We start from the raw sequence: 12,350 nt of genomic DNA on the forward strand, positions 1-12,350 counted from the left end.
ATAGGACATGGTACAGACATTCACAGGGCACAGGTCCTATTGAATTGGGAGGCATACCTTTTGAGGATCCTGGGCATAACTCAAAAAAGAACAGATAAATGTTGGGGAAAACTAATATGATGAACGCTATGGAAATGCCTGTGAACTGCAAGAGAGCAGGTAGTTTCAAACAGTTGAGTGGGAATAGTTCTCCCTATCTGTAAAGGGTTTTGACAAGGAAGCCAATGTGAGAAAAGAGCAGGCAAAAGCATGGGTGGGCAATTATTTGGGCTTTAGGGCCACTTAAAGAGTTTTGGTGAGCTGCTGTGGGTCAGTAGGATTAATTTTCTCCTTCTATCTGGCCCGTTTGCCCTGCAACCACCACCAGGGGCACAGGACCCCACTAGAGCATGCTTGGCTGGGTGGATGAAATGGGGGAATGGCATCCGGGAGTGGGGCAGCTAGGATCATGGTGCCAGGGCCTGGGGCAAGGCCATGATCTGCTCGCTATGTATCCCTGCAATGAGTGCAGGTTCTGCTGGCAAGGACACACAGGGAGTGGATCCCAGCTCTGCCCCTGCCCCACCCACCTGTCCCACTCCTGGACGTCGCTCCCCATCTGCCCACGGCCCCATCCCATCCACCCGGCTGAGTGTGCCCTGCCTGCAGAGGTCCCAGCTGGTCTCCATGGAGACTCTGCCCGCTCTGTCCAGCCCTTCTGGTGGTGAGTGCAGGACACCAGGGTCAGGGTGCCCAGGCAGCAGAGCCAGGTCAGGCAGCAGCAGAAACGAAACACTGGTAGTGGCTTCTTCCAGCTGCTGCTGCCTGGCATGGGCTGCCATGAAGTTTGAGTCCAACCACCACATCACGCCCACCCTGCTGCATGCCCAGGGGTGGTGGGACCAGCTGCTCGCACCATGGCCCAGGCTGCCCCCTGTGCCAGGGCCGGGTGGGATTGAGGGACCTACTGCAGGCTCAATAGAATCCCTTAGCAGGCCAGATCCCACCTGCGGGCCATGTTTTGCCCACCCCCGAAGCAGCAGAGTAATAGATGTTTATGCACTCTGACACAAGGCTGCGAAATCCATTAAAATCTTGCCCTGTTTCCAGCTGAGCTTTTTGTAACCTGAACTTGCTCTTAGAATATTTTGTTTAACAAACTCAGTTACATTTAAATGTGTGTTTTAAACAGGTGTCAAACAAAAAATCAAACAGCGCTCCTCCTCCAGCACAGTTATCTAAAATCAAAGTACCTGCTCCTCAGACTGTACTGAAAAAGGAAAAACGGCAGAGTTCTTCAAGGTTTAATGTTAGCAATAACAGAGAACTCCAGAAACTGCCAGCTTTAAAAGGTATGTATCTTACTTTTTTGTTAGAATTAATATTTTGGGAGGGCTTGGGTATACAGAAATCAAGGAACATCTACTTTGTTATAATCTGATTTCCCCCCCCCCCCCCCCCAATAAGTATGGCCTTTTCTTTTGCAATTTTATACTGATATTCCTAATGAATAGGCAGAATTAGAATCTGGAAGTCTTAGTAATCATAGTTCACCAGAATATTTCCTTAGGGTCAAATTCACTTCTATCCACATAATGCCAAGGTAATTAGGCTTTGTGTAGAAGACTAAGCAGGATTGAAAGGCCTAGACTCCTACACCAATACTTGCAGGTAGGTTGTATGTCCGCCCTTCTTCCTTCAAATGTTTTATATGATGTTTTGCTCCAGCAGGTCTCCCTCATCCCAAAATGCTCTAATCCCCCATAAATGCCTTTACAGAACCCACACTAAGCAACTCTTTGGACACAACAAAGGTTTCCAGATTCACTGAATTCCAATGTGCCTGCCTCTCTAAGGGATGAAGTGGTATAGGGGGCTTATCAGCATTGTTGAGTACAAGTGGATTTCTCCCTTTCTCATTATCTAGACCATAGTTACATGTCTGTGTTTTTAAAATAACAGCGACCATCTTTGGTAAAGGGTAATAATCTTGATGTCTCTTTATTTTATTACTACTACTGTTGTTACTTGTTTCTGCTACTATTCATGCTGTGCAGACTCTCACTAACAGAATCTTAATTGTGACTAACATTTCGGGGGCAAAACTTCCCACATTATGTAATATTAACCAACTGCCCGTCAAGAACGACAGGGGGAGAGGGGAGTGGGCGAGGACAGAATGGGGTGGTTAGATATGTTGATCTTATGTTAGAGCAAGAGTTCAAAGCGAATGTGTTACTTTTGGTATTTAAAAATGAAAGTGGAAATCCTGTAGAGTGTTGGTGTTATGCACTGTAGGCAATGTGAAAGTGAGAGGGGGTAATGGAAAGGTTTTCTCATTCGTGTTCATTTCTCTGGTACAATTTATTGATGCCTTTCTTGAAAGTGAGGAAATACAGTTAGTTTCAAGGCCAGTGTTAACTATATTGAGTTTTATATGATATTTCTTGTAGCAATAAAGAGATTAATGTCCAGTTTCAAGGCAGATGTCCCCAGTTGCATAAAACATGAAAATTACAGTGCACCAGACCACAGTGCTGCATTAGAGGAACAGTCTTCAGGACACTGTCCTTCCTCTCCCCCTAGGGTGCTAATTGCTGCTTTTTTAGTAGTTGCTTGTCATTTATTTAATAAAGTCTGTAAATTTTAAAAGAATATATTACCACAGATGACCAACAAGAATAGTGCAGTGCTTGCTGCAGCTGCCCAGAGCCCCGGGCTGTCTACAAACGGCTGCACCAGGTTCATTACCTCCGTGCCGGGAGCGGGGAGAGACCGGGGCTGCACTGCCTCAGGCCCCTCCCCCACCGCCCGCTCCGAGGCACGCCTGCATGCGCTGGTGCAGAGCTGATGCTGGAGCCCGGCACAGCTGTTTGGAGCCTCCCCGCTACAGCAGGTCCCGGCTCTGGGGAGCTGCTGCCAGTTGAGATCCCGAGCTGCTCCCAGCAGTTAGCTGGGACACTGCAAGCCCTAGCCCAGGCTCCGTCACTGGCAGCAGCTGCCCGGAGCCAGAGCTGGCCATGGCGTGCCAAGCAAAATGGCCTCGCGTGCCACGCTTGGCACGCATGGCAGGGGTTGCCGACCCCTGTTGTAGGATGTCTTCACTGCTGTTTGTTTTGAGTCTGTGCGAGCATTTGAATCGAGTGGTGGTTTTTTTGTAATTATTTATATTTGTTAAAAGAACCTTTGGGTAAAACTTTTGCCTGCAAATGCAGGGGAACCGTACTCAGTGGCCCAGGGGGTTCCCTTTTTTAGTTCTATGTTGTCTATATAGTATTCAGCATTTTACAAGTAAAAGATTACTTCTGCCTAGAGAACTTTGTAGGCAAAATGGAATATGAGACAATAGCCAGGACTACAAGGTAACTATGGGAAAAAAGTAATTTAGTCTTGGTTTAAGCCCTTAAATGGTAAACCAGGCTGTCAGTTGTGATGTAGGAAACTCTCTGCAAGAGGGTGGAAGTGATGTCTGGACCTGGAGTGTAAGAAAGGACCTGGTGATGTCTGTTTTGTTGCCAGTCCCAAAAATTTCATGTCTTGCTACTGATGTAGCATTGATAACATGTACCGGTTATTTTTGGATTATTAATTTTTGGAGAATGTATGCAGTTTGAGATTCATGCTCGTTCAGTTAAGTAATAATGCCCTCTAGTTGAGCCATCTGCTAATGTTATGATTTATGGAAAAAACTTTGACAGCAAAATCCAAATTTTAAGAACTTTCTTTCACTAGTGAAACGTTTTCTTGGTGGTTTGGTTTTTTTCAGTGTAAGTCTTTTAAATAGAGGAAAACCTGGCAATAAATGTCAGCAGAGTAAATTCTATGCTTGCAAATATATACTCTTACTTTTTTGATTTGCAGATCTACTCATTTTACTACATTCATTAGATAAACTCTCTCCCCTTTCTTTCCCCTTCTCTCCCCCCCAAAAAAAATTATTGCTGTAAGATAGTATTGAGATTTTTGTACATAATCTTCAGAAAATTCAACAGTGAAGCTTACAAAGTTTTGTGTATTTTATTTCATTATTTATTGTATATTCAGTCGTCTTGATTAAAAGAACATAACTTCAGTGATAACATGTTTACAACCTCTTAAAAATATAGACAACATTTGCATAGTGCTTTCATCTTGCAATGCTTAACTGTATTCATAAAACATAATATGCACATACTTGCAGTGCATTATCAACCACTGAAATGTAGCCACTCAGGGAGAAGAATGGTTCTAATGTAAGTGTGAAGTAATGTGTGCTCTGCCATTGGATAAAAAAAGAGGACAGTCAGCTATATTGAAACTATAGCAAGAGTATTTAGTTGGCTGAAAGTAAGTTTGTTTCAGTAAATGGCTTTACACAAAAATATTGTGAGTTTTCTTTTAAATGTTCAAATAGTTAAGACTTCTATCCCAAACCTCAGCTTTATTTTGTCAGATGTGTTCTTAAAAAAACATTTCTTCCAAGAAACCTGAGAACCCTAGTTCTTAAGTCACGTGAATGCATATGTTTATTATAATCAGCTCACAGCACTGCTCATTAAGATCGTCCAACACTTCCTTTTCTGGGACCTTGGTTTTGGTTTCTCAGCCTTTGGCAGAATTTAGCTATCAGATGAAATCTTCCATGCCAAATGTCTGTCTTGTACTGATTATTTTTTGGGAAAACGGGTTAAAAAGAGCTCAGCCTTTCCAAAGATTGAGGAAAGGCGGTACATTGTTTTGTCAGAACTTTTCACATACATAATCTTTGAGCAGCAGGTACTTGAAATTTGCTTAAAGCATGGCATTTATGTCCAAATTTGTCCAAGTTGTAAGCCTAAAAATTTGTAGTTTCCCACATGCTCTGTAGAAACTTTAAAAATGTTTAGTAGTTCAAAATCAGAGTGGTGAGAAGCTCAGTTACTTTCACAGTGCTAGCCAGACTGCATGCATGATGCATGCAGCCCAATTACTGCAATTTTTTCAGGCTAAGGCAGTGATTCTCAACCAGAGTGCTTTGGCATCCTGAGGTGCCATGAGATCCTTTCATGGGTGCCATGGGATGCTGCACAGTGTTAACACTTAGATGTGCAAACATGACTTACAAAATTAAGTAAATTACAAGACTGAGTGAAAACTAACTGCTGGCATTTTCAACGGGATGCCTTGAGTCTTGACAAGGTTGAGAACCACTGGCCTTGTCTTTCCCCACGCATCCCTCCTGTGGTTGATAAACAGGTAGTGTGAGGAAAGACTGGTTTGAATTGGGTAGGGGAAAAGGGACCAAGCAGAAGAATGTTTGGAACAAGGAGGTTTGATGAAACTGGGAAAGAGGTAGGGAAGAAATTATGAGCTGATTGGTGGACACTGAAATGAGGCTGGTGGGTTGGAGAAAACCAGTGTTGGCTAAACAAGGAGCGTGGGACTAGCAGGAAAGAGATGCAGATCTCCAAGGATCTTGGGTGCAATAGGAAGAACTAGGACAGACTGGGCAAAGAGATTGTGGGGGAAGGGGTTGATGGATCCGATGAGGACCTGAGGGAAGACAGACCTCAGATGAAGAATAGCTGGAGGGGATGGACAGCAGGTTGGCATACTTCTAGAGCTAACTAGAGTGTGTTTTCTCTTGAGCAGCTGGAATGGAGCCTAAGGCTACAGTCTCTCTCCATTCTTGTAGTGCTCCAGTACTTGAGTGCTACAAAAATAAAAGAGTTCAAACATTTACACATGCATTAAAATGCATTTAAAACTGTGAAGTCAGGTACTTGGAAGTTAGGAAAATAATATTGCTTGCACGGTTTTAATTCAGGCCCTTGCTATGTGTGCATTGTTATAGCTTTTATGTACATGATACTTTTTTTTCCACAAATGAAGTGAGAGGCAATACATAACAGGTCTGTGACACAATTCTCAATGAGACTGAATGCCTTGCTTGACCCTTCACAGTTGGGATTTTAACTTAGTAATGAACCAGGCTGCTCTTGTTGAATTGCTTGATCTAGTGATGGGTGACAACTGTTCATGCTAGTGAGACCAATGACTGGCTTCAATATCATGAATTATGAAGTGTGTGACATGTATCTGTAGTCTGTTATGCACACAGCTGTCCTTCCTTGGCATAATTCCTTCTCCATTGGGATCCTAAAACAGTACTGGGTAATTTCTCTTTCGTGTGCCAGTAAGCATTTAACATAACATGTCTGGAACAATACGTATGCAAGGCTGTTCTAGACTAGAAGAGAGAAGGGCTGATATGTTTTCAGTATGCTGGCAGCACCCAACTTTATTTTTGTTTTAAATGGTCACAAAGATATGATTGATTGTCTCTGCGTCCAGGCTAGAGTGGGGCATGGATTAGAGCAGGCTTGTCTAGACTGTATTCTAATAAAACTTGGGTGGTTAAGTTGGATTGAACAAAGCAATTGAGTAGTTGGTGGATATTATAACAGCCTGTCAGCTTGAGTGTGTTTAGCCATGTCTTCAGCCTTCAAAGTCTGTTATAAGTGATGGATAGCTGCATTTCAGTAGCAGTAGTAATAACCCAGCCGCTTCTTTTTTTTTTTTTTCCATTCATGACTTACCAAAAGATTTTTTGGAATTTTCTTAAAGATGCAGATTTTTGCAAATGTAAACATTTTAGAAGGTACCTTATGCTTTAAGAAACTTCCATATTTTCTTTTGAATAAAGTAATTCATTTGCATTTTATAAATATATGCAAATCATGTGCTGTACCATAAATATACAGAACATCACATTTTAAAAATGGTTTTAAAATTTATTATATAATTTATATAACAAATTATCTTCATAAATGGTACCATACCCAGTGTCAAATACATGTAAATGGCTTGATTTATCTGGAAACTATACCTTTTTGATATTTCTCGCTTTCGTGCATATCCTTTGTAAGCTCTTTGTGCTATGTATATTATGTTTTGTTCTGTGGTTCACACTGCCAGTTAGGGTATTTCCTTAGTTGTCCTCCCATAGGTTTTAGTCTATGTAAACTTTTGAATTCCAAATAACCCGCCTTATAAACATGGAAATTCCTTTAGGAGTGGTGGTCCTCCTTCAAGTTGCATTGAATTTTTTGAGAAGTCAATTTTTAATAGTATGTCCCTTAAAAATAAGTGAGAAGTTCTCAGTGGAGGCTCCGAATGTATTGTGAATTACATACTAGTCACTTACCATCTTTGTGCAGCCAGTCAAATGGATATTTGTTTTAGCTTGACCCTGTCAAGATTTAAGTTAGACAAAAAAATCAGCACCTGAAAAAATTCTTTAAAATGATTTGGATTCAACCAGAAACCAAGGAATGTTAATCATCATTTGGTACAAAGTATTTATAATTAATTCAGCATTTGTATGGCTTTTTAGCCTTACCCTAAATTTAGCAACATTTTGGGTCACTAGGGAGGAACTATTATAAGTTGCATGAATTTGGCCTATCACAGTGGCTCCCAAAATGATCCACAGACCACTGGTGATTTGTAACAGTATGGTAAATGGTAGGGGTGCAGCAATAAACGTTTTTTTGGCTGATACAGATTGGCCAATATGACTGGTTAATAATTGGCTATACCAATCTGGTAGCCGATTTACAGGAATGCAGCTGGACAGCTTGGAGTGCAGTATCCTGCTGATAAGTCTGTAGGGAGGGAAGGGACATGGGAGGGAGCAGACAGAGGCCTCTACGGTGAGGGAGGGACCGGGGCAGGGGCAGGCGCTGCCCAGCCAGGGTGAATGGACTCTGGGGTGGGGCACAGGATGGAGCAGCAGGGCTCTTCCAGGGGGAACCAGGGCATGGGGGGTGCAGCTCCCTGTCACTGTGTACCCCTGGGGGAGGTGGGGGTGGAGGGCATGTGCCCCTCCAGATTTGTGTGCAGGATGAGGGCAGGCTGTCCTCTGTGGGCTTGGGGCCAGAGCAGCACCAGCCTCTTCCTGGCAGGGGACTGGGCTGGTGTGGGGTGGGCTCAGCTGTGCAAGGTAGGTGGTGGTGGCAGTGCTGGGGGGGGGGGTTATGGGGAATTTTGGGGTAGCTATAGCCCCCCTCAGTACTGTTACTGCCTGCCCTGCGCAACTGAGCCCTCCCTGCCCCAAGGACAGCCCTGGCCCAGTCCCCCTGCCAGGAGTACGCCACACAGCCCTTGGCCCTGAGCCCACAGCACATAGCCTGCCCTTGCTCCATGCACAAATCCGGGAGGGACGTGTCCCTTCCCGGGGGCATGCACAATGGCAGGAGCTGCCTCCTCCCCAACTCTCCACCCTCTCTGGACTAGCTGCCTGTGGCTCTGTTGTCCCCTCCCCGTCCCATCCCCCCAAGCAGACTTGCTGACAGGACACTGCTCTTCAAGCTGCCCGGCTGCATTCCTAGCTACGTGCATGCTAGCTGCATTTATCAGTGACATTATTGCTAAAAAAGCTGATTGCTGATTATGTTAACTTTCCTGTTATCAGTGCCAATCTGATATGCAACCGATCTATCGGTGTATCTCTAAATGGTTGCTAGCTGGCCAGCGGCTCACCTACAGTACCTTTTCAATTAAATGTTTTCAGTTAAAAGGGTGCAGTGGTCTGCAAGAGATTTCTCTGGTTGATGAGTTTATTGGCCCAAAAAGTTTTGGAAACAGTGGTCTGTGATTCTTTTAAACAAGAAATATTCTTCTTTAACCCACATATTTAAATTGAAAACCTGTCACATTTTTCTTTTCCCTGCACTTTACTGAGAAGAGCATAACTTTCGCTTCCCAAGTAAGCTCGATGTGTGTGAATTTTGGCACCTGTGGAACAGCAGTATTGAAGTACCTTGATTTGTTGGATGGGGTAAGAAAGAATTAAGCTGCAAAGATTAAAAAGAGACAAAATTTAAGCCTGTTAACTGTGTCATTTTAAAAACAATATCCAGGTCACTTAAAGTAAATGCTTCTCTCTCACGATTTGTTAAAATATAAAGTTCTAAGGTCAGATTTCAGTTTTCCAAAATAATGTCTTTGAGAGGACACTGGTGAATGTTTAAATTTCATGTCATGATTTTATATTGCACTATAGCAGTTGTTCTGCTATAGGGTGCAGACAGGAGTGCAGCTCCCCACTGTAACTTGGAATGCTTTGCAACTCGGAACGCTTCCTGTAACAATCCCCCAGACCAAACAGAAGTTCACTGTTGGTTCCAGGTGGGAGGGGAATCTAAGTGCAGCCAACTTCCCCTAGCAACAGCCCCTCTGCCCTCCCAGCCTGTCCTTGTTTTCAGAATGGGAAGGGGGAAAGGGAGCAGAGGTAGCTTGTTCTAGGGGTTCCCCACCCTTCAGTGGGGGCTGAAGAAATCCCAGACCAAATTCCCTCCACTCCCTTTCCCACTACCCATTCTAAAAACAGCTCAGAGGTTGGCAGGCAGACAGAAGTTACAGAAGATGCTCTATTTTGAAACATTTTCATCTAAACCCTCATGCAGTGAAGGTTTCTGTGGCAGTCTGTGGACAGATTGGGTGCATATTATCCCTCCTGTCTGTGCTCATAGTTTTGTTTTTAAGTCATGCATTTCTACTGTACCCATTTGAACCTCTATTGAAGAGAGATCTTTTACAGTGCAGATGTAGACTTGGATCAAATTTCCCCAGTGATTTTTAACTATACAAATAGGTAGACAGGCTCATGGTTTTTTTTGGTCTGTGCCATCTAATGAGACAAACAAGTTCTGTCTAGATGTTCAATGTTCAGATATGGCAATGTTGTACATAGAAAGTCATTGAAAATGTGCAGGTTCCCTTTTGTTTTTAAGTGAAAAGAACACTTGAGTTTTTTTACTCTGTGGCAGTGAATTTTATACTTTGCCACTTCAGATCCATGAAGTCAGGTTTTTAGTGAGTGTGTAAGGTAGAGGGGCAGTTCTTGTCTGCTGAACTGACAAAATAAAAGGGTGATAGTGTTACCTATTAACTGTGTGCCAGAGTATTGCCAAATCTTTGTCAGTGTGGCAGTCATGCATGTATATAGTCGTATGTTATACCAGTTCAAAATATGCTATATGTAGACTTTTCTATAATTTATCTTTTTAAAACAGAGACTTATAGTTGACTTGTATAATATCATGAATGCCACTTTTTAACAGAGGTGGGCCTTGACAGTAATAGGAAAATACACACTGTAATTCAGACTTTATTTTCAAATACAGTTCACAATTTATTTACAGAAATGCATCTTACTTCATCAGCATTGGACTTGTGGCCATGAAAAAATGGATACAACTTTTATATGAAAGTTTATAATCAAGGTAGGATGAAATGAATTAAGAAGTTGACAGGTGTGGCCATGGAATTTGCCTTGAAATCTAGTTTTGATTTGTCTTAATGTCAGTAAATACGGACTAACTTTGTATTGCTGAGCTAGACCCTTGTGCTACTTTCTTGGTATAGAATAACTGCATGTTATACAAAAAGATGCTGCTGTATTTTGTTTGTGCTATAGATCTTGATCTGCATGATGATCAGCCCTGTCTTGAGTTTTGGTGAAGATATGTTTCTGATTGGCATGGGGTTTTTTTTTTTTGTTTTGGTTTGGTTTTTTAGACCCTTTACTTTTTCCATGCTCACCAATTTTTTAAAAAGTACTTTAAAGCACCAAGCATGCATGTCTCTGTAAGGATACTCTCTCTGAACAGAGTTCTCTTAAGGTATTCCTTTTCAGTTTGAACTTCTAGGTGTATGCCAAAATCCAAGCCTACTTTGAGCAAATGAAGAGCATTGGGGATGGTGTTTCATCTTGTCTGCTACATAGTGAGAGATTATTGGAATAGAGAAATGTGTAGTATTGAATTTAGAATGACCAATAACTAGTTTAAATCATAAATAACTGGAAAATGCAGGAGTTCTTGTAGTTTTCATCTTTTGGGACAGATCGATTTTGTGATGCTTCAAAAGACTATCTGGAAAACTGGAACCATCACTGCAGAAATTTAAACAATCAAATGTTCCTTGATTTAAAGGGGATAATCCAAACATGAGCAAAGTAGATTTCTGGAGTGTCCAAGGACAAAAGAATGGTGTATATTTCTCTGAATTATAATTAACTATATACACTAATTACAAGATTCAAAGTGAAATTTCTTTGTTTGTCTTTGGTCAGTTTCCTTCTGTCCGCCCCCCCCCCCCCCAAACATATAGACATTAATGAGTTTCCATTATGCCGCTTATTACCCATAGCTATGATAAGTTTGTTAGAAGAAAACTAGTTTTGTTTTCACTAGGATTTATTATTTCCCTCCTAAGCAACTGGATATATATGCACACCTGGATATACCAAAGACATCTGTATAAAATTGGTAGTTGTGTAATATTCATAGTTTCATAGATGTTAGGGTTGGAAGGGACCTCAATAGATCATCGAGTCCAACCCCCTGCATAGGCAGGAAAGAATGCTGGGTTTAGATGACCCCAGCCAGATGCCTCTCTAACCTCCTCTTGAAGATATTAAGAGAATAAATTTTGTTGACTATCAGATAGAGGAGAAGCAGGATTTTACCTGCTACAGTACTTGAAGGCAGGATCTTCTCTGTGTGTAGGGTAACTTTAGGTATCAAGTTATGTAGCAGTTGTAAGATAAAGTTGTATTGATTAAAATACTGACTTAACATTCTGCAAATTAAAGTGTAACAGTAGAAGCTATGAGCTGCCTCAGGGGCTAGTATGTTAAATGGGAAAAACATGATTGCAACATGGTACAAATATATTCTAGTTCATAGAAATCAATACCCAGAGTTGTTTTTTTGGAACTTCTGAAGCTTCTCAGTGCACATAAACCATATTGTATTGGCTCATTATGGAAAGTAGTATTCTGGCCTTGTCAGCATTTGTGCCTTGATCTAAGTTTTTGGAACCTTTTACCTTTGCACTGTTTTTTTTATTGGCACAAAATTATATTGAGGACAGCACTGAGCATCTCTTGCTCTGCTATACCAAGCAGGTTAGGTGGCTAGAAAATAAACTTTATTATTATTATTATTATTATTATTATTATATGGAAGAAATCCAGTGACCAGGAAATGCTTCCTAACTTAAAGTTACTGTCTGAAGGTAAATTTTGATTGAATACAGGGGTGATCAACCTCTGGTCTGTGGACCAGATGTAGCCCATGGAGCCTTGACATCTGGCCCATGAGGCTCCCCCTGACTTTGGAAATTTGGTGGTAGAAGAGCAATGGCCATTAATATGAGTACCATCCCTGCCCTGCCAAATTTCCAAACTCCAAACCCCACACAGCCCATTGAAGCCAGGTTGTGCCCCCTTCCTCCCCACTATGAGACTGAGCCACACGCCTTCCCTCCATCTGGATTGGGGCAAGGCCACAGGGCTGGTTTGGGGCTGGGTTGCCCTCCACCCACTCCACATGGCTGAATGG

At 42.2% G+C, this 12,350-nt stretch overlaps 1 protein-coding gene across 1 annotated transcript in view; it reads left to right on the forward strand.

Annotated features, from left to right (window-relative positions):
* The window catches only part of PPP2R5C (protein phosphatase 2 regulatory subunit B'gamma), a 137,789-nt gene that overhangs the window by 21,400 nt on the left and 104,039 nt on the right, over positions 1-12,350 (forward strand). Inside the window, exon 3 of the mRNA XM_006270412.4 lies at positions 1,172-1,331. Coding sequence (XP_006270474.2) covers positions 1,172-1,331 — 160 coding nt within the window. The remainder of the gene's footprint in view (positions 1-1,171; positions 1,332-12,350) is intronic.

This window comes from Alligator mississippiensis, chromosome 2, assembly GCF_030867095.1.
Source record: "Alligator mississippiensis isolate rAllMis1 chromosome 2, rAllMis1, whole genome shotgun sequence".
Classification (NCBI taxonomy): Eukaryota; Metazoa; Chordata; order Crocodylia; family Alligatoridae; genus Alligator; species Alligator mississippiensis.